The sequence below is a fragment of the Calidris pugnax genome, unplaced genomic scaffold, assembly GCF_001431845.1.
Source record: "Calidris pugnax isolate Ruff unplaced genomic scaffold, ASM143184v1 scaffold27, whole genome shotgun sequence".
NCBI lineage: Eukaryota > Metazoa > Chordata > Aves > Charadriiformes > Scolopacidae > Calidris > Calidris pugnax.
Window position 1 is genome coordinate 19,633,151 of NW_015090893.1, and position 23,043 is coordinate 19,656,193.

At 54.8% G+C, this 23,043-nt stretch overlaps 1 protein-coding gene across 3 annotated transcripts in view; it reads right to left on the reverse strand.

Annotated features, from left to right (window-relative positions):
- The window catches only part of PPP2R2B (protein phosphatase 2 regulatory subunit B, beta), a 74,917-nt gene that overhangs the window by 12,407 nt on the left and 39,467 nt on the right, over window positions 1-23,043 (reverse strand). For all 3 annotated transcript variants that reach the window (XM_014948202.1, XM_014948203.1, XM_014948201.1), the window contains 3 exons: window positions 9,024-9,121; window positions 8,090-8,255; window positions 6,147-6,259 (listed from right to left, as the gene is read on the reverse strand). In XM_014948202.1, the coding sequence (XP_014803688.1) occupies window positions 6,147-6,259; window positions 8,090-8,255; window positions 9,024-9,121 (377 nt within the window). The remainder of the gene's footprint in view (window positions 1-6,146; window positions 6,260-8,089; window positions 8,256-9,023; window positions 9,122-23,043) is intronic.

Here is a 23,043-nt window from a genome sequence, read left to right on the forward strand (position 1 = left end):
GGAGCCGACGTGCCCTGGCCCCGTCCCCTTGCCAGCACTGCGTGTCCCCCCACCACCTCCGTGAGTGCAGGTAACGCCACGTCAGTCCCCGCTGTCCCCGCTCCCGTCAGCGTCCCCCCTCTCATTGCCTGTCATGTTGACTGTCACCAAGCGCCCCCCGCTCCCGAGGGAATTGCTTCATGTGGCAGAGTTTCTCCTCCTCATTTACAGCGCCGCGATGGCCCCGATGGCCACGGCCTGCAGAGATGTGGAGATTTCTCAGGGAAACCTCATCCCCTGTCCAGAGGTGCTGCAGGGCATGTGGCGTTCTCAAAACACAAGCCCAAATACAGGGGAAAAGGGTAAAGCCTCAGCTCCCGGCAGCTGTGGCCACATAACCGGCCACACACACGAGTCCAGTGGGGGCTGTGTCCGAGCTGCCCTCTCTGGTGCCAGCTGAGCGGCAGCGGGGCCAGGCACAGCCCGGTGCCATCAGCACAGCCCCGCGGCTGACAGCATGGCCCCGGCTAGCTGGCAGGATTTGGCCACATGGGATTAGTCACAGCCGGAGCCTAGATTAACCCCAGCCCTGGGTTTGCGGGAAGGAAGAGGTAATCCCCTTCCTAGCAAAGCAGGAGCAGAGGGAGCTGCATGGGGATGAAGGCAGCGGGTTCCCCTCCTGCCCCAGCAGCCGAGCTCCCCGAACGTGCTCCCCCATGTTTAGCGCTCACCTACAACAGGTGTTAACTGGCCAACGCCACCCACAGATTAATATTTTGCAGACAAAATGTGCATCAAACACTACTTTCATGGCAGACTGACAATTTCATGCTCTTCAGGATTTTGGCTTACTGGAGTGTCCCCATGCAGCATGGAAGGTACCCCCCGTGGGAGGACAAACCCGCTCTCTCATTCCTGGCCGCTGGAGCTGACAGAGCTGCTGGGCTCATCTCTGTTCCCCAGACATCCCCCTCCCTGCTCGGATGGCACTGACACCGGCTACCCAGCCTTTCTTCATACCGTGAAACGCAGCCACAGACTCGCTGCCAACCAGAGATTCACTTCCATGTCTGCAGCTCCAAAAGGTGCTGGCTGCCCCAAAAGGGCCTGGGTCCCAGCAGGGAGTCAATGGGAGGGGGAGGACCATGGACACCAGGTCCACGGGGAGGATGGTGCAGGCAGCACATGGAGGAGGCTGCTGGCACACCACAGGGCTCCGGCACTGGGGATGCCCACAGAACGGCCTCACACCCTGCCCCGCTGCGTGCCGAGACCCCACCACACCGTGGGAGCTGGCAAGGTCCCTGCCCCGTGTCCCTCCGGAGCCCCCAGCCCCACGGCAGGGCAGAAGGGGGCTGTCATCCCAGGCAGAGGCCAACGGTAGCCATTTGGCAGCGGGTCCCCTCTGCAATGGGGATGAGCCGCGGGAGGGTCTGTTGGCTCCGCTCCATCAGCTCCCAGGTGCCAGCTCAGGGCCTGAAGGTAGCCCACGTGGGCCAACGGGTTGGGCCGCCAACACAAATACCTCCCCAAACAGGGCCAGTTCAGGAAGGGTTTTTAGTGCAAGGCTGACTTTTAGAGCACTGACTGCAAGTGTCGTTCCATGCGCAGCCCCAATCATCCCAGATTTCTCGTTCTTTGTATATTTTTATAGCATGATAGGATTTTTTTTTTGTTTGTAACTGAGAATTTGTCCTAGTTCAGCTCTTACGCTCCAAGATTACTTTCACCATCTGTACCTAAACTCTGAAATAAGTTTGCAGAAATCTCAAAGAACAAACAGAACATCTTTCTTATTTGAAGTTAAAAACCCTGAATGCTTCATGCCAATCTCATTAGAATTGCATTCCCCTTGAAGATGCAATTGTTTGAAAAGATATTTTTAAATTCCCTTCTCCTGCTGAAAAAGAGGCAGTGTCAGTAAAATCCCACCTAGCACTTTACAATATTCCTGCTTTTCCAGGCAGAAGCGTGCAGAGGCACAGCCCCGCTACCAAACACAAACCCAAAGCAATCCAAACCCGGGCGATAACTCTGCTTGCTCACTGCTTTCACAGGACTTCAAGACCCAGACACCAGCAGTGTAATTGCTACGGAAAGAGAGATGAAAAAAAATATCTCAAAGCTCAGTTCTGGCCACCAGCAATTCAAGGCAAGTTTACAAATATTAAAAGGATGAATAATGAGTTTTCACCAGAAAATAAAGAATTCACCTCATGACCTGAGAAAAAACAAAAAAAAAGACGAGAAAAGCAGCAGCCAAAAGGGGCTCCTTCAATTCTTTTCCAGTCCCCACAGGGTGACACCGGAGGGGTGGTGGGGTCGTCCCCACACCACAGACCGGCTGCGGCCACCGCCATGTCCCACCAGACCCTCCTGTGCCCTGGGCCATGGTGCGAGGGGCTGCGCTGCCCGTCCCAGGGGAACCACCGTTTCCTGCACGGTGACCTCAGTGCCCGAGCCCCCGGCGCCGTGCCTCCCCAACAGACCCAGACTAGTCCTTCTGTCCCCATCCCGGGTGTTGCTTTAGGAGTGACAACAACCCAGCACCTCCAAACCAGTAAATCCCAGCGATGCCCAGCACGTCCAGCCCAGCGCGGCGCCCCCGGAGAGGGCCCTGCCCGGGCAGAGGGGCCAGGCTCCCCCAGGGCAGCCGAGCACGCAAAGGCTACACATCGAGCTGCTGCAGAGCAATGTGAGCCACTAATGAAAATAAGAAAACACTTTTTGTTTTTAATTTCTGTGGCAATGATTTGATGGCGATCATTTGAAATTGATTAGTTCTCCCATGTGCATTTTATAGCCAAAAAAAGCTGGATGTTTCACATTACTTTGTCATTTAAATGATAATGTTTTGGAGAACACACACAAGGAAAAGACAGACAGATCTCTCTGCTGGGGCAGAGGGGCGGCAGCACAGCAGCTCCTCTCGGAAGCTTCCCCATCCCTTTCCCTCTCCCATCACACAGCCCCGTGCCGGGGCTGCCGAGGGCTGCACTGGATGCAGCAGGAGCCCAGCATGGCATCCCCAGAAGCCAAGAAATCTGAGTGCTTTGGCAAAATGGAAGATACAAAACAGAATTTATGATGGATTTTGCTGGAACTGAGAGAGGGAAGTGGTAGCTCTTAATCAGAACACGCTTTCTGGCAGCTACAAACACCAACTGGGCACAGCGATGCACTTGCTCGTCGCACCCACGTGCTCTTGGCCTGGGAGGGTCATTCCTCGCCCATGGAGTGTCCAGTGGAGACCACAGAAAACCACCCTCTGTACCACAGTGGTCTCCTGAGTCACCAACAGCCAGGGTGAGACATGACCCCACTGCCCAGGGGACCGAGGCTGAAGGGCTGCAGCTATCAGGCCGGGGGCTATCCAAACAGGCAGAGCACTTCTGATGACAGCAAAAGGCTTGCTTTTCTGTCTGAGCAGAGTCAAATACTCCTTTTGCATTATGTGGGTTAGCAATTCCTCAGAGAACAATGCTCATCAAGTACATTTAAGCCATTAAGACAAACAACTAAGAGATGATTGAAGCAGGGTGGTTTTATAACTCTTTTGCTCACCTGTGGTCAAAAGTTAAACAGGGGAAAAACTGTCTTCTCCAAAGTGCGAGCATCACAGGACAATTAAATGTCAGAGACACACCAAGCTGCAGCAAAATGGTTACTGCTATGTAAATATCTAAGCAAAATCATCAAACGTTAGATCAAACTGGGGCTGGCAGGAGACTCCTCCATCCTCCCTCCCCAGGGACAGGGCGTTGTGCCGGCAGACACTAAGAACCCTCGTGCCCAGCACTGACGCCGTGTTTCCCCTCTTCCCGTTGGCCAAGCAGGAGCTGCTGGTTCCCGCGGGGAACGGCAGCTCCTCGTCCCACAGCAGGGTGGGAGACACACAGGCAGCAAACCCTCCTGCTGCACGGCACCGGGCTGCGACCGGGAATCGATGGACCCAAGGTGAAACGAGGGCTGGCACCTTCACAGCAGACAGTGGGCTCTGATAAACACTGCCCAGTTCTCGAACATTTCAGTAAGACTTTCTACCGGGGGAAAAAAAGTCACAAATCTCGCTTTCTCTGATGGCTGCTGCCAGGGGGAGCAGGGCTGGGGCAGACGGGTGCCTGGGGGGTGACTTGCTGCCCCCACCCCACACACAGCCCTGTACTCTCAGGGCTGACCCACCTCCTCGGGCACTCCCCAGCACCGCACAGCCCAGGGCTGGATGCGGCATCGTCCGCGCTGGAAGCATCTCTGTGTCCCTGCCCCTCCTCGGGGACACCCCACCAGGCACCAGCAGCGATGGAGGGGCTGGGTGGCGCGGAGTCAGGTCGAACGATTGAGAAAACACCCATGGGCTGATTTTCAGCTGCTCTTCAGCCCTGCAGTCAGCAATTCAAGCAGCACAACGTGGTCAAACACCATCAGCTCACGCCAACAATCAATAGTGAAGATAAGCACCATGATTATTTATTTTCATACCCACACAGCCCACGCGCCACCGAGGTGTCATGACCCTCACTGCGGGCCCCCATCGACCAGGAGGGGCAGGTCAGGGTGGGACCTGACCCCGGCTGGACACTGCTGTTTTGCGGGTCCCCAGCAGCACATTGGGGTGCCCAGGAGGCCCCCAGGCATGGGATCGATGCCAACGGCCACCTGCAGCAGAGCTTGGCAAAGGATCTTGGCAAAATGGTGACCCGTGGCTCCTCAGCAAGCCCAAGGCTCTTCCAGGGCATTTGGCCAGAGGAGGAGGCACTGACCCGAGTGACAGCCCTTTGTGCTGCCCTCTCTCCAAACCTGCTCCCTACGCCCCGCAGCGGGACGGTAACCCCAGCTCCGGCATCCCGATCCCCCACCAACGCCTCAACGTTACCTGTCTAGGGAACGGGCTGGAAACGTTGCCTGAAACATGACAGCAGATACATATATACATGAAATAAAATGCTTTCTTGCTCTGTAAAGAAAAATGCCTGCCAGCCAGCAGGAGAACTCAGTGCGGAAACGAGAATTAACTACCTGTCTGGGGTTCTCTGTGGCTTCACCGCAATGGAACTGGAAGCCATAAAAGTGAGCCAAGGGCAATCATAGGAACAATTTTATATATATAAATATAAAAACCCCAAGTACTCAAAATGCAAATTCTGACAGGATGTTAAGAAATTACAAGCTGGTGTGGTCTGAATAATGTCATGACAAAATTCCTGCATACCTGGCATTTCCCGGCCTATGGATTACAGGAGTTACTCTCTCTTTCTGCTCTGGCACCCAGCAGAGGGGAGCACGGCTTCTCCCCGTTCACAGAGGGGCACCCCGCTCCCTGCCAGAGCCCACGACTGCGGGGTCTCCAGTGCTGCCTGTACCCGCTGCCTGTACTCTCTTTACCCACTGCCTGTACCCGCTGCCTGTACTGCCTGTACTCTCTTTACCCACTGTCTGTACCCGCTGCCTGTACTGCCTGTACCCGCTGCCTGTACCCGCTGCTGGAGCTCCCTGGGGCGCAGGGTGAGCTCTGATTGAATTAACAGGGCATGCACGGCCTCAGGCTGGAGCTGGCTCTTTATATGCAAATTAAAGATCATAAAGACGAACCCCAGGGCAGCAGGGCTGGGCGCAGAGCGATGCCCAGCAGCCCTCCCTTGCCACGCACGCCCAGGGGCGCTGCTTTAATGGGGTCTGTGCATCCATCCCCCTCACAGTCAACAGAAAAGGTGGCCTTAGGTGTTCACATTCGATTCGGGAGGCCAGTTTTAATCTCCTTGGGGTGGGAGGAAAACTCATGTAGAGAAGTGTTTACGCTCCCAAAGCAGAAGTTGTGCTTGCAAGTGCGCTACAAAGGGAGAGCTCATTAACAGCCTCCTCGTCAGGACGGTGTGTGAGGCAGCACAGCAGCAGCACCGGGCACCGACAGGAGACAGAACGTGGCACTTCACAGCACGACCGCCCAGAGCCCGCACACCACTCCGGCAGCGGCTCCCTCCTCCGCTCCCGTGCCCACATCAGCCAAAGCACCGGCCTCCGAAACGAGGAGCACCCCTTGCCCTCTGACGCCGACCCGCCGCATCACACCGGCGTTACCGGCACTGCGGCATGCAGGGGACACCGGTGGCGATTTTCACCCAGAGCCTGGAGAGAAAGGCCCTCAACAGCCCAGGTCTCCCCGCACTCACCCGCAGCATGGTGATCATGGAGGGGTCCCGAAGACGGCCGTCCTCATCCTTGAGGTTGTATCCCTCCGGCCTCTTGTCCCGCTCGCTGACCTTCCATAGCTTCACCGTCTTATCTGGGGGCAGGAGAGGAGAGCGTTACACCCGGCAGCAACCCTGGCCCGACCGACACGCCGAGGCCCCGCTGATGGAAATGCCAATGGACACGTTGATGGACACACGGCTGGTTTAACAGGGAATTATCTGCTGTGTTCCCTCTGCACCTTGCTGGAAGTGGGTACAGAAGATGTACCTGCCACCACTGCACTTTGTCCCCACAGCCCGGGGGTTCCCGTTCCTGCCGGACAACTGCCGGTGCGTTTATCCCAGATGGAAGGGAGGTGGTTGAACAACAGAACAGAACTATTGGATTAATGGAGAACTAATAGGAAGTGATTTCCCAGGGCTCAGAGCCTCAGCTCATGCCTTGGATGGTGGTGTTCAATATATCGAGTGATGGGGCCAAGTTACCCAGGGCTGTTATCCAGGGACCACCAGTCACTTTGCAATCCTAATTTCCAAATTAGTTTACATTCTAGTAATTGGGAAGGTGTTAAAAACTGAGAATGCAGCAACTCTCCTAATTCTGCTGGTTTTCCTCCTCTTTTCCTCCTTTTTCCTTCCTCGACCCCCAGCCGTCCCCGCTGACCCCCACCAGGAATATGGAATATGTGGGACCCCCCCAGCGTGGGACGCGTGGAGCAGGGCAATGGGCAGCGGCGGTTCCCGTAGCTGGGAAGGAGGGAAGCCGGGGGGGAGGGAACCTCCCCAGGAGCTCCCCAAGGAAGTGAAACGGTGCCTGGAACTCGCTCCAAAGTCACCCCGAGCTTCCCCTTCAGACACTGCACAGAGCCCAGCAGTTCCCACCGAACAAAGGCAGCCCCGAGCTGCCCCGTGGCTCCCGTCCCCCTGGGGCTCCCACCCGCCCGCTGCCCCAGGCCCCCGAACATGTGGGTTTGCTCTGAATAATGGTGTTTTCTTTCCTCGCTCCTGGCAGAGACTCTATCCGTAGTTTATCATTACTTCCACCAGGTTTCATACACAACCATATCATCCATCTTCATTTTCTCCTTCACACAGCAATTCCAACAGAGTGCCATTAATTTTGTTTTTATTAACCCGCTTTACTTCAGGGGTTGTCTATATATAATGTTAGTTTAACAGTGAGAACAAAAAGAAACAGCATAACACGGGAGTATTTCTAAAAGAATAATTTTGATAACCTGCTAGCACATGAAGCACCATCCCAAATGGAAAGATAATATCCCTGTTAATCAAAAAACTATTTAAAAACTCAATTAACAGAACATTATGCTCTATAATTAATCTTCATTGCATTTCAATGATTCTCCCCCCAAATGAGTTTAATAAGTCTTTGAATTTTATTACAATGATCAATAGAGTCAATTCTATAATACAAAGTAAGTTGGTTACGGAAGATAATTAGACCCTCCTTTTCCCCTGAAGTAATTAAGTCACATCCATCTTAAGGTCCCATTCATCCCAAGTAATATTCCTGGATCCTCCTGATATTTATCTGAACATAACATGGAACTGCTGAGCTGAACGCAGCTGCAAATTGAAACAAATCAGCTGCAGTTTTTCTCAAAAAAAAAAAAAAAAAAATTTAAAAAAACCAAAATGAGTTCCCAAGATCCCAGAACTGTGAGGTGTCAGCAGGGGCACAGGACCCCTCCCTCGCAGGGAAAGGATGCCGCGAATAAGGACAAAACCAGCTGCTCGGGAACCGAGCCCTGCCAGACGGTTCTGGCCAGGTTCCCGCTCCCCCGCGACACCCGTGTCACCCTCAAGGGAGTCCACGTTTTTTTAACATACATTTTTCCCAAAGCAACACCACTGAGCAGGGCCGGGGGCGGTGGGACGGGTGCCTGCCCGCAGCGACCTACCATTGGTGGAGAGCAGGAAATAGGCTGCGTTCTGCTGCGGGAGCCATCGTATCTTATTGATCTTCTCCTCTATCTCCAGACTCTTCAGGTAATCGAACTCCGGCTCGTGGCTCTGGAAGGTGCTGTAGACATTGTACTCTCCCCTGCGATGGGGTTGGTGTTTGCTCTGCAGGGGGGAACAGAGGAGCTGGAGGCACCAAGAGCCAGAGAACACCTTCTGCTGGCTCGGGTTCTCCACGGGTTGAGCGACAGTGAGCGTGCCACCGCTCGGGCTCCTGCCGTACCGTGGAGCAGCAAACCCCGCGTGGTGAAGCCAGCACCAGGCTCTGAATGGGGCCAAGGTAATTAAATGAGAACTGTGGTGGAGATGAGCTCCCCACACGCAAACAATGCCTCTGGGCCAGGGAAGCCCCCCTGCCCCTGGAGCACAGCCCCGTTCCACAGGGGGAGCTGAACGGAATACACCCGTGTGACGTCAGGAAGCTTAAAGTTCAAGAAAAGCAGCAGAATAATAAAACGAGAGAGAAATGAGAAATGAAACGCTCCTGGGAACGTTGATGAAGTGTCTATGAGTGTAACCCTTAACCGATTGGTTCTCTCCAGCTTATACAGAAATAATTTTGAGGCTGTAATTTTGAGAAAAATTTAAAACCATCATCAGAGCTTTACATTTTTCACGGCCAGGCCTGACTCATCCCCTCCGTCAGCAAACACACCCACGGGGAGACGGCCGAGAAGGATGCAGGAAACGCAGCGTCGTTTTGGAGGGCGTTTTACAAGGTGAAATCTGGCCCTGCTCATGTTAATAGTCACTTTTCAGTGTGGAGTCTGCCAGGGGGGACCTGAGGTTAGGAGTGACACATAGGGATTAGGGAACAGCAGGAAACTTCTCTTAAAAGGATAAAATGGGCATTTTGCATTCACTGACACTTACCTCCTGCTCACGCTGAAATATTACAACACGGCCCCCCTTGTCCCCTGTTGCTAGTAATTCTCCAGTGTGGTTGAATTCTACAGTAGAGATGATGTCAGCTGGAAAGGAGAAGACAAAGACAATTTAAGTAATGGCAGATTGGCTTTCACAGGCATCTAGAAAGCACCACTCCTGGTACAGCCACATGCCTTGTCAGCGCTTCGTCCCCTGTGGCACCTCCATAAATCTCCAATTTTCTATTGTCTATAACAATAAAGGCTACAGCATTTTGGAACTTTGCTGCTGGGAACCAAGACCTGCTTGGCATTCCTGCCCCCTGCCCCTGCCCTGCGCCCCAACGGCCGAATTCAGGGGCACTTCCATCTCTGCGCTGTGCCTGTGCCCAAGGCAACCTGGGGACCACTGCTGGCAGCGCGGGCACCAGGCTGGGCAGCATGGCACAGCACAGCGCTGCACGGTACCGTATGGCATGACTTGGCAGGGCACGCCCCCCTTGTGTCCTGGGGAGCCATCGCCCCCACTTTGGGCGATGCGATTGATTTGCCGTCCCCCTGGGAGGAGAGGGAGCAGACGGGTGAAGACACCTTCATGTTCTCCACCCAAACCCACCCAAGACCACACCAACTCTGCCAGTTCCCTTTGCCTGGTGATGAATCTCCCATGGTTATCAAGGTGAATCAAAGTCACACCTTTCAGCCCTCTGTCGCCCCAAAAGCCACCATCCTCGCACCGCTCCCCTTCCCACCAACCCAAGTGCCACCACCGGGGGCAAAGCCCCCACGCAGGGACCAGTGCTCGGCTGCAGCAACGGGGAGAAGCGTGGAAACGCGCAGGGACCTGTGACTTGTAAAGGCTTTAATCTGCAGTGTTTACCCTTGAGGCAAAGCAAGCAGGAGAGCCGCTAATGACTGGATTTATTGGGCCTATTTTTAGAAGAATGTCAGAGGTTAATTCCACAGCAATTACTGCCCAACTGGTGCTCGTCCACTGCCCGGAGCGCGGCTCGGCGCCGGGAGGGACACACACCACCCTGGAGCCCTGGTACCGGGCACAAGATTGGTTCTGGATGGAGAGCACTTATCCCCGATAACAGCCAGCTCGCTCCTGCCAGGATGGCTGAGGGGATCCACACTGCTTCTCCCGGTGTTCCTGCACCCCACAGGGCTCACGGCCTGGCTGCAGCCTCCGCAGGCCCAGGAAGGGGCAGAGCCTGGTGCAGCCGCGGCTGCAAACACCGGCTGTGCCCCAGGGCACCGGCACCCCCTGCACCGCGGGCACCGGCACCCCCGGAGCCCTCCGAGCATCCCCGTGATTCCTCTCAGCTGAGCTCCGCCACGTGCCAGCACAGAAAGCACCTGGGACATGTAACCCACATGGTCCCTTCTCCCGCCTGTGATTTCTACCCCTCTCAGACAGAAACTGGAAAGTTATCGAGCAGATGAGAAGAGGGAAGGAAGAAAAGGCCATCGACCCAGACCCAGAGACTGGCACAGACTTTGGCAACTGCTGGGAAAGCTTCTGACCGTCTCCATCTTCCAGGACATCAGCCGAGACAGCACCCACCAGACACACACCCCATGCCATGGATCTCCCCGAGGAGGCATCTCAGGGCCCTTCCACGGCTGTGAGCTGCCCCAAAACCCCCTCCCTCTGCACCAGGACAGCATCTGAGCTGGGTGAGAGGCTCCAGGCGGGTCTGGGAGCGACAACAGCCACTGCAGCAGGCAGCGCCCGCGCAGACAGTGAGGGGCACCCACCGGCACACACTGTTACTCACCAGTGCGCACGGCTGCTCACCGACACACACCACTGCTCACCGGCACACACACACCACTGCAATGCATCCCACTGCCTGCAGCCGCCTGTGCACTGCCCCAGGCTGGGCGCTGCCATGGGCTTGGCACACCAATCTGGTGACACCTGTTCTGCGCCAGCAGGACGTGGGTGTAGGACCAAAGAACCTCCTACATCAACTGTTTGCTCGTGCCGCTGTCAGGATCTCAGACAAGGGTAACGACAGGGCTTACCTTAAGAAAAAATATCAATTAAAAAACACCTCTCGTGAGCAGAAGCCTTCAACCCAACCCAAACCCACACCGTGGGCAGGTGCGTCACCCCCAGCACACGTGGGCTGGGCTCTGGCTCTTCTCCCCAACATCTCTGGGTACCAACAAAGCCGGGTGCTGGGCAGGAAAGCAGCCCACGGGGTGAAGGGGGGGCGTCACGGTCCAGGAGCCCGCAGCAGCACCAGATCCTTCCCAAAGGTGTCTCTTGACAAACTTGGACCCCCCAGCACAGGCTGGTGGGTCACAGGCTGCTGCCTGCTCACCTCCACCCACTGCACTCAAGAGACACCACAGGGTGATTATTAATTAAAATTCCCATGTATTCACATTGAAATGATCAATAATTTATGCCCGGTTCTCCTAAGGTTCCTACAGCAGTTTTGTGACAACAGAAAGGAAAAAAGCTTCTCTCTTTTTTTGCTTTTTCATTTCCTCCATCACCTCCTACACGCTCAGTGCCCCGATGCGGGAATTTAAAGAAAACAGTTTCCATGGAGACCCTCCCCTCCACCAGCACCCACCCGTCCCCCCTTCCCTCAGCATCCCTGCTCCTTCACGCTTTCATGCTAAAAATATCGAAGATGGGATTTGATTTCCGCCGTAGCGATACAGTTTTATCAGAAAAATAGGAAATTTATAATACAAACACCCCCCTCCCCCTCTCCCAAAGTGGAGGGAAGGCGTGCTCTCCGCCAGGAATGGGAAACGAACCCCTTATTGAAAAGAAAGAAGACAAAACCAGGGGAGCTGCAGTCGGTGCTGAGACCTGCATCCCTGGAACATGCTGAGCATCCCCAGAACAGCCTGGCCCAGAGCGGGAGCTGCTCACACGGCCCCCCCTCTGCTCCTCCCCACCCATGCGGGGGCCTGGGGACCCCATCCCCTCTCCCAGAGCATCCCAGGCACCTCAACCCCACTCCCGGAGCATCCCTTTAGCAGCAGGGAGAGCGTTACTATAAGCACCACTACGATAAATTGGCTTCAGCGGGAAGATCACAAACAGCAAACTTTATGTCTGGGGTCCACAAACAAGTCACTCGTACAGCTGCAGAATCAGCAATTTCCAACCAAACAAGACCCAGAAGTGACATCCCCAAGCTGCTATGTACGGTTTCACCCCAAAGCTTGTCTGTTCCTATAAATGTCTCATTCCCCCCAGCACTGGGATGGGGGAGCCAGCATGTTGCCCAGGTCCCGGTGCTCGGTCACTGTTACTCAGTCCCTCACGCATAAAACCATCCTGGAGTTTCACTCCTCCAAAAAAGTGACAGGTAGGTAGCCTTGCACTTTGTAGGACAGACACCCATGGGGGAGCCCTGCTGAAGTCAAGGGGATGCATCCATTTACACACATGGAGGATCTAGAAGAGGATCACGTAACAGTAACTGGGAGAAAAAAAAAGGCAGAAAATAAATTTGCAAAATTTTCAGTGACTTTTAGGATTGTTCTTTTTCCTGCCAAAATGTTGACCAAAATACAACAAAACGGTCAAATTTTAACCAGCTTTATTTCCAAGGAACCGACCCCTGCCTCCCCGCTCCTTGGAAGGGGTGATAGCCGCGGTCCATCCCGCAGGGACACCTGGGGTGACCCAGAAGGGATCTGCCTCTAAACTAGCCCTGGTGACCGGGCCCCTTCCCACCGCACAGGGCTTTGCTCTCATTTATCTCTCTCTTTTTTATGTACCTGCTGAAAACACGATACCAGCCCTTTGCAGGACGAAAACACCCCCAACTTTCCTCAGACAAGCCCTACCGCAGAGTGACCGAGGGGCTGCCCGGGGCAGAGCCGGGGGGACGCCTCAGCCCTGGCAGCGCTGCTGGGGAGCTGGGAGACCCACAGGTTTTCTGTGACAGGGAACAATCTGCCCGCCTGGAACCCAGAACCAGGGCCTCATCCTGGGCACGGGCTCCAGCCCCTCTGGCTGCTCTCCCATTGGGACAGGTCGCTTCTGGAGGGAGCCCGTCACCCAGCACCCCCACACAGCGTTGTGCAGATGACACCATCAGGACAATTCCTTCCCCGATTCCTCACGGGGGAGGCTCTGCCTTTCCCCAGCAGCCCCTGCCCCCCTCGCTGCCGGCCGCCATGCTCCTGCCCCTCGGCGCTGCTGGGGCTCTCCCGACGGCCGCTCCACTCCCCGTGCCCCCAGATTTTCATTATCTGTATAAATCACGGGGCTGGTGGCACCGCACACAAAGCCTCCGACTCTGCAGATGATAATAAATTGGGAAGCACCATAAATAACAGCAAACCAGGCTGCCAAATGGAGAAGGATTTAGATCATTCAAATCCCAGGCTATGAGTTGTCAAATCCAGTTTAATGCTGGTAAGTGTGGGATAATAACTCAGCGCAAACACCTCTCCCCTCCCCCTGCCAGCCCCCCAACCAGTGCCAGGGCAGGGGGTGGTTTGCCGGGCGGACGGGGGTGCTGCTGCATGGCATCCCCCCCCAACAGAGATGGAGGAAGCAAAGGGGATGCTGACAGGTCCTGTTAACAGGAGAACAACATCTACATCTGAAACCATTCAGGTGGATGAAGAAAGCATGGGGAGGTCATGAAAATTTAAAGGGCTTAGGGAGAGAAATAAAAGGCAGAACCATGTCTGGTAAGGGGAGAGCCAGACCATGGGCTCCCAACTGGGGGTCTCGGGCTGGGCAAAGCACTGTCTCTGCATCCCACCCCTCCATGGCAGGAGGTGGACCCCGAGCACAAAAAGGAGTTTCGAGGAGGACCTTGTGGTTCCCACTGAATAATGCAGCACAATCTCAGCCTCCCGGGGAGGCTCCTGGCTCAGCGACAGCCGGTGGGTCCCACCTCGCTCAGGAAATTGTGAGACTCTGCGCATTTCCCTGTTTAAAAGAGATCCCTTTGGTTTCCCTGTCTGCCTCCCCTAAAATGAAAAAAAAAGAGAGAGCAGGGTTTTTTAATAACTCTGAAACACACACGCTGTCAGCAATGAGGAATTCACACTGCATGTCGGAGCTTTAAATGCAGACTCTCAGAGTTTTGATGGAGAGCTGTGAAAATACCGACGCTTGAGCACAGCAAGCCATCTTAGATGGAACCAAGACCTGCTCTCACTTTTCTAAGTTCAGATTTACAAAGATAAAAACCAACTCAAACCCAAACCACCCACAAGTCCCAAACGCAAAAAGGCCAACCACCCCACCTGCCATGGGTGCCAACTGGCCAACAAATGGAAAATTAATTCCTTTGGGGCCAACCCCTCCCGATGCACAGCAGGCAGCAGGCACCCCTCCGTCAGGGAGGCAGCCGAGGAGCCCTCCAGCCACTTCAGGGGCCTCAAAGCTCTGCAGGTTCCACCTCTTCTGGGGACAGCCAGGGCATGCTGGGGACACCCCTCTTCTGGGGACAGCCAGGGCATGCTGGGGACACTTCCCATCAAGCATCCCAGCCACTCTGAGAGCGGGAGCATGACCCAGCCCGTGGCAGAAGCAGAGCTCCTGGTCTCCAGACCAGCAAAAACCTCCCCCCCAGACCCGACTGCAGCTTTCTGCCCCCCTGGGAACCAAAGGAGGAGGTTTCAGGGCCCCTCAGCTACACAAAAGACGGGCTGCAGGGGAAAGCCTGGCGCTACGGGACTGGAGGGGAGAGGGAAGCACCACTCAAGTCCCACCGAAGTGCAGTCCACAGGGTCAGGCAGGGCTGAGCCCAGCCATCAATCCTTCCCGAAACTGTGTGGTCCCCAGCAGGGGGGGAGAGGACAGCAGAGGTTAAACTGGGATCTAACGGCATGCAAAATCACATGTGATTGATCTGCATTGATTTTTCCCCGCTGGGGTGAATGATAGCCTGGCAAACAGAAATCAATTCCACTGCATTAAGCCCAGTAAGGAGCTGGTATCATCAGCACAATGCCCCGAAACACCATTGCTTGACGATGGCGTGAAGCACGGCTCGGATCGGCACGGCACAGATTGGCACCACAGACAGGCCGGGGCTGCGGCGGAGGAGAGAGGCCAAGGCCAGGCTTTATGGAAAAACCCCATGGTGGAGCCCCTTGGAGCCCCAGGAGAGCCCAAGCTGCTCCTGTGCCCCATGGCGAGCCCCGGTCTCCGCGGGAGTGGGGCTGGAGTCAGCGCTGGGAGCCTTGGGGCGCGCTGGAGGCAGGGGCTCTGCCCCCGGTGCGGCTGCTCCTCAGGACACTGCAGAGCCAGCAGCAGCTGCTGCTCCTCCCCAAAATGGAATAACTCTCCCAGATTCAAGTGCTAAAAATACTGGCACATTCAAAATTTCTCTGCCCTCATTACAGCAAAGAATAATTTAGCACTACCGACACAGACGGCAGAACCTGGGATCTTTCTTCAACGCGGGTCCCCCAGCACCTCTTCCAGAGCGCCCCGATGGATCTACCTCTCTCCCACCCTCCTCGCGGGGTTTAATTCCCTGTGACAGCTGGAGATGGGAGCTAAGGAGGGAAGTGTTGTGGAGACATCGGAGAAGGCACAGGAGAGCAGCGGCTCTCCCTGCCCTGGGTGGCAGCACTCTGTCCCCAACACGAGGCAGCGGGGACCGAGCGCTCCCCCGGAGCTGAGCACTGTCAGCAGAACCCACACCGTGTCCCATGCCATGGGTCAGTGCGTTAACAGATGCAGAACAATAAGATAGAAAAGAAAGCCAACAGCAGCTTTCAGACAGAACCGTAACTTTACACTCAACAGAAACACTTCGTTTTCACTCCATCGCAGGCGTGTGGGGCGAAGCAAAGGGTAGGAGCCCCCATCTCAAGGGAGCTCGGGGACCTCTCCCAGCGCAGAGCAGGAACGTGCTTGCTCTCATCCTCCCCACGGATGTGAGACCAGGAGATGTCAGGCTCCGGCCACGCAGCGTGGCCACTGCCCTGCACCCAGGGTCACACTACACCTTCTGCCGGGCGGCAGCAGATGATGGTCCCAAGTGCTGATGCAATGCCCCATCCCTGGAGGGGTTCAAGGCCAGGCTGGAGGGGGCTTCGAGCAACCCGGTCTGGTGGGAGGTGTCCCTGCCCAGGGCAGGGGGTGGCACTTGGGGGGGCTTTAAGGTCCCTTCCCACCTGAACCATGCTGTGAGTCTATGACCCCCTCTCGCTGGCCATGGACTTGCACATGAAACTCAAGACTCCTCTTTCGGCATTAAGATGTGCAAGTCGTTAGCTCTTGAATTAATGACAATTTTTATTTGGTCAGGCTATGAAAACCTCATAGAGCTGTTATACATCACACCTGTGATGGCGGAACACCACGTTAATCAAGACAATTAGCGTGGGACCCAGAGAATCTCTCTACTAGCACAAACAGTCCTTCTCACTTTGAGAGAAAATTATCAGCTGCTTTCCGGTGCCCCAGAGCCCCTGGGCCACCGGGGCTGGGCCACCCCTCACCAGCCACACGGGTGCTCCCTGGCCAGGGTGGCACAGTCTCAGCTGCAGGGACTGGCTCTCGCCCCTCGAAGGACCCCGGCCAGGCAGCAGGACAGGCCACGTCCTGGGCCAGTGGCCACCATCCCTCCTGGCCCTCGGGCACCACGGGAGCTGTCCCCGGGGCTGCTACCCAGCAGCGGTGTCTCCTGAGAGACCCAGCAGCAGGGGAGGAGGTGGCATGGCCACATGTGGAAAGCAAAGGTGCCCACAAGTCTACATGTGACAGAAAGGATTTAAAGATGCCGCCTTTATAATCCTGATTGTGGCGGGACAGAGACGCTGTAAGGATGCTGAAGATAATGGCAAACACACTCTACAGAGTGCGGTAGTTTCAAAGCAAATGAAACCTACGATGAATTGTGCAATTATTAAAGTCCATCAGTTCCTGTATCTGCTTTCAGCTTGTTTTACTCTTCTTTTCTCCACTGGCCCTCCATTACACGCTGGGGTTTCTGCCGTTACAGGGGATGGAAGGAGCAGTGCCACGGTCCGACCGCAGCCTGTCCGCACCCCCTGTGCCTGCCCGGACACGGCGCCGGCTGCCGAGCGCTGACGCTGCCAGCAGCATCCCCAGACAACTCAGCCGACTGTACCCCGCGCTTGGCTCGCTGCAGGATTCACACTGCCATCCTCTTGCCAAGAGGCTGAGAGGCAAAAGACAGAAAACCTCCTCAATATGGCTGATTTGGGCTCAGGAATCAGAATAGAAAATCCAAGTCCTCCTGCAAAAATACACTCCTAAAATAAATCAGACATTGTAAAAAGGACCATCAATACAGTCCTCCACCCTTTCCACACTAACACCTTTAAAATCCCCAAGGATTTCTATAAGCTTTGGGCTCTCTCCCAGGTCTGCCACAAGACCGTCTGGGCACTTCTCATTCACAGGCATAAAGAATAAGCGACCCAGAAAGCGGTCTGGTTTCCAAATACCTTCCAAAAACCTGTAGTTTCCAAGTGACATCACCGGCTGCTGAAACCTGAACAGCTGACAGAGGAACAGGGACTCACAGACACTGAGAATATCCAGCTCTTTGTGTTTGCCACATCCTCCTCCCCAGCAGGAACACAAAGGCTCTTTTCTGGCAGGACCAGCGCGGTGCTGCCCGCTCCGGCAGCCTGCTGATGGGCAGCACACACGGGCACCCCCAAGCCGCTGCCTTGCGGACCCAGGAAACACTAATACGTGAATATCACTGTTAAATTATGACTACAGAAAAGGGTCGGTATACGGCCCCCAGGATGGATGTTTTGCCAAAGCGCTCCGTGTGCCATGCATTCTGTCTTTCTGGTCATCCTGCTGAAGCCATCTGTTAGCTTATCAGCAAAAACTATTGATTTTTTTTAAAATTTGAAGTACCCAAATGTCAGCTAAGCAAGTAAAATCTGGAAGCAGCAAGCTTTCCTCTCATGTATAGCAGCTGTTTTCAGCTTATGACCAAGAATTGCTGTCATCTTGCACTGATGTCATTCTCATCTCGTTACTCCAGGTTGGTGCCCAGGAACAAGCTCCCCTGGCTGAACGCGGCCGGTAAAACACACAGCAACTGACACAGAGGTTTCCTCCTGCAGGAGGAGGTTCAACAGGACCCTGACACCGAGCGCACGGTAACAAGCTCTGCTGATGGAGACTTGTTCCATGGAGGATCCTGGAACAATGATAGAGCGATCGCCAGAATGGGAAAAGGATCGACTATTGCAAGGGGGCAAACAGGGTGTAAAGAAGGTGGCCCCATTGCAGGGTTTTTATAGACCCCCAAAGATGACCCATCTCCTGGGCTGCCCAGGGCCGCTGGGGAGGCAGAGACACCAGTGGGTGGGCAGCGAGACACAGGGGGGCTGGTCTCACCCAGGGGGAAAGGGAGCAGCCAAACAGGGAACGCAGCCCATGGGAGATGAAGACCCTCCACAGGGAGCAGCGGGGCTGTCCCTGCCCCAATCCGCCTGTAAAGAAAGGGAAGGGGAACCACAGCCTGCAGAGAAAGCTGATATTCCAAAGAATGTGCTTCTTATCCCAGTGCTATACTTAGGGGAAAGCAAACACACTGAAGCTACGTACAGTGCCTGGCATTTGTTGCATAGATTTGAATTTAATCAGCTAAAGATGGCTTAATCCAACATCTGGGGCTATATCAAGCAGGAAGGCATCACAAAAGGATTTATTTCATGCTGGGCTCAAGCAGCTGCAGCCTGGCAGTGCTGGGTGACGCTGCTCCAAGACAGGATGCACCTTCTCCATCAGGGCCACCCCATGTCCACGCCAACGGGGCATTTCCCTTTGACATCGGCCATGACAGTGCTCTGCCAAGAGCATTTCTCCTGCATCTGCCCCACTCGGGTCCCACCAGCTGCAGGTCCTTCCCTCCTCCTCCAGCCCACTGTCCCCTCCCCAGGATGGTGGAGGCAGCCACCTCCTCCCTCCCCGCTGCCGCTCGGGGTGCAGGGCTCGGTGACGATGCCCACTGCAGCTCCAGCACTCCTCGAGCAGGGGCACAAACCCCTCACCAAGCAGAGCCAAAACTGACGTTAACCCAGGAAAAGCCTGACTGGCCAGGCCAGTCCACAGCACAGGTTCTGCCTGCCAGGTTTGAAACTCATCATAAACGAGATTTTCTGCCTACTTTAACATTTCTTCCAACGGAAGCTGAATGTCTGCGCCATCACTTTCAATCTGCCCCTAGAAAAGCTCGTCTCAAGACATTCTCCATGCAGTATTTTAATTAAACTTTCTTTCAATTTAGTGTTAGGTTCATTACATGATGTTCTGAGCCACTGAAATGAATTGCTTAAAAGTAATTTGTGCAGCAGCTGAAGGAGCAGATTATAGCTATAAATGGGTCCATCTTCTGAACTTTGCATTCGTTTCCGGTCCACAGTGTGTGCGGCATTCGCCAGCATTCCATGGAATGGTTCAGAAAATGGAAGGGGCACCAGCATCTGCAGAGTCCTGCCTGGTTTCACCGCAAAGCTGCCCAAGGGGGAACCTGCTTCTGGTGCTCAGCAGCCCCAGCGCCGTGGGGCAGAGCCCGGAGGAGCCGCCGGGGCACAGGGAGCACGCAAGCGCTGCCTTCCCCCCGCAGGCATTGTGTCTCCTGCTAGTAACTAGCAGAGAGTAAAAAACCATTTGGTTTATAAATTGCCAGTGTAAATAACAAATATTTCTATTTGAAACTGATCAGGAATTTCTCCTGGTGGTACTCTCATCTCCTGGTTTAGATAAGGACCTAACACAGCCTCCTCCTGGCAGCCCAAAAAAGAAATAACCATACTTACTTCCCTGTGTGATAAATCGCTGCTCAATCTGCACTCGAAATGGAGAGGTCACAGTCGTGCTATTTTTAGGATCTGGGAGGTTGTGGTAACAAGAATTCATCTTTAACGTGGGAGAACTAATATCTTTAAGCTTAAAGATGTCCCCAGCGGGATCCTCGCCAGGCTGCAGGTCACCACGACCCCCTGCCAGGAGCAGACCCAGCTGAGCGCTGCGGGGCCCTTCGGTAGCACACGGGGTACCCCACAAAGCCCCCTCCCCAGCACCAACCAGGCTGTGGGTCTGTACTGGGAGCAAGTGTGGGACCAACCGGGGTGTCGGGGAGCAGACTCCCCCCGGGGTGGTGGGAGAGCCCAGGGAGACCCCTGCCTTTCTGCCCAGCGGCACCTCCAGCGCTCGCCCGGGGGCTGCGTCAGCGGTACCACCCCCCCACGGGGACCCCGGCTCCCACCACCCCAGGGGCTGCTCCAGGCAGCACCCCCACACACCACTGGCTTGGTGGCATCGCAGACACAGGGGTGTCCCTGCCGTGGGCACCCCACTCAGCACAGCCCCTCCGCCCCCAGGGGTCTGACCCCCCGCCTGGACACCACATCCACACACCCAAAACTCAGCTACCAACCCCTCGCTCTCCACTTCCCACCCATCATCCTACCATGGATTCTGTCCCCTAGGAAGGAAAACGTATTTGGGTTTATTTTACTTTATCTCCACTGGAAAGCAGCAGACAAACCTCGCTCGTTATCAGGGAATAAACTCCGGGATGTCATAAGCTTCCAACTGGAGGCATGGACATTCATTAGATCGAATGAAAACCCTCTCCCAGTCAGATGGGATTTAATTAAGTTGATTCTGACAGGGAATTAAAGGTCTTTGCTGGGAGCTGTGTTTCTGGTGTCGGCGCTGTATCACTGAAGCTAAACATAGTGCTTCCCCGGGCAGCGCTAGTGCTGGGGATTTGGGACAGAATCGTCAGACTGAGACAATCCTGACATTGTTCATCTGCAGGAACGGGATCCGCAGCTGAACCCGACTGCTCCTAGCGAGGTCTTGTCTTTAACACAGTAACATGGAAAAAATCAATTAGAGTGCAAGGAAAACTGGTACCACAGGACAATGGCGGCTCCACAAACACAAGGACCTTCTACACAGTCTGGTCACCGACAGGAGGAGCGGGGTCGGTGAGAAACGTGGCTCTGATCCAGCAGGAGAAGGATCATCGAGCGTGTCTCCAGCACCCACGGTCAACATCGAACACTCATGATTGTACAACACCCAACAATTTCTGCTGAACACCCACAGTGATAAACAATACATTCTCTTACAGACCTTCTAGAAATGACCTCAAGGCTTTGCAAGTATTAATCTCTCCTCTGTACGGTGGGAGCTGGGCGCCCAACTCTATTCCTCCCTGTGTCAGTGAAAGCAGGTTACCAGATGTTTCCAGGTGTCAGGCAACACTGCTTTTATTTGCCACCTGTGGCCTGTCTGATGCTGAAGGGAAGGCATCAGGCTTCCCTCTCCTTGCCCTGCTGCCTGCTGAGGGTCACCAACAAGGGAATCACAGGTTCTGGGTACAGCCACACGGCAGGTAGAGCCCACCCAAACCCTGCCCCGAGCCACAGCCGGAGCTCCCACCCGCCCGGCAGCGTCACTCGCCTCTGGTGACACCAGCCCCTTCCAGCCCAGCACTGCCCTGTGGTACTAACAAATTGGGGATGGGTACCATAGGAGCCCCCGGGCCCACCCCGGTGGGGATGATGCCGTGTCCACACACAGCACTGGCCGTCGGCCCACGCCAGGAGGGAGAACGAGGGCTGGGGTCACCAAAAAAAAGAGATGAGCCACCCATGGTGGCAGACAACACGCTGCCATCTGACGAGGGAGTGCTTTGTCCCGGGGAGGGGGGGGGGGCGACGGAGCAGCACCATCCCCCCAAAACGGCCGTGGCAGCACAAACCCCTGTGGGACACCCAAGGGCTGGCGCGGTCCCTTCCGACAGCCCCAGGAGCACTCTGAGGGTAACGACATGGATTTCAGCCATCGTGCCGGGAAGCTGCTCCCCGCTCTAATGAGAATCCGGGGATTACTTCGTTCAAAGTGGGAAACGCAAACTGCGCTGTGGGTTGTGAGCATACATTTGGGCTTCTTTCAGAAGGGGAAAAAGTGAAAACACTCATTAACCTCGGTTGTTGGAAGAGCGCCCTGCAGGAACGTGACTCAGAGTGGGTCACAAATCATAAAATAATAATAAATAAAAAAAAGCCACAATGCTCTGGGGACATTAAGCGATTACAGAGAGTTGTTATTTGGCTGATTTTCACACTTCATTAGCATATGCATAATTTAACAAGTGAACGTGCTGAGGGCTGGCAAGACATAAGAGCCACTTTCTTGAAACACGAACTGTAAATTGGGACGGCCACAGATAGATTTTTTTTTTTTTTTTTAAATTTTTTTGTTGGTGCTTTTGTTTACAGGACACTTGTCTTCCGTAGATCCTCTAGCCCTCTGTCAAAATGTGCTTCATCAGGACAGCTGTTTTCCAATCACTCTGTTTATGCATAATAAAAGATATAGCCTACAGAACTACATTAAAACAAACAAACAAACACAACAAAACCAGACACCCAGGACATCCAGCTCTGTCTGCAATGAGCCTGATAACTTGGCTTTGATGGAAACAGCTAAAAGCAACAGACATCAATCTGAGGCCTTCAGCAGAAGGAAGCGACTTCAGGTCCAAGGAGCCCAGAGCTGCCGTGGGGAGTCAGCCCCTGCTCCAGAGCCCGGCTGAAAGGGGGCCCGGAGCACCCTGTCTGACTTAGGGAGGCGTGGAATTGGATAAACCCAGGTGAAAACAGCACCACTGCAGAGACGAGGGGCCCTGGGGTGAGGATGCTCTCCAGTCACCCTCGGGAATTGTCTTCTCCTTCCCCACTTTGTGGCTGAACAGCCCAGCCCTGGTTTATTAACACCTATTTTTAATCCTCTCCAGAGCGCTCTGCTTTACACAACCCTTTCTCTGGGGCTTGGTTTCTCTGCCTTTGATCTGCTAATTGCCTTTCACCCTCTCCCATTCCTTTTAGGCTGCTTCCAGGTGTAAATTCACTTCTCTAGGCCTGATCTCCCCACTGTTCCATGGGAGCTGCCTGCCCTCCCACCAAACCCCCCGCCTCTCCCTGCTCACCACCAGCATGCTGGAGAGAGCCCCCCAGCACAAGCTGGGGCTCCCACCCCAACTCCAGACAGGGCATGG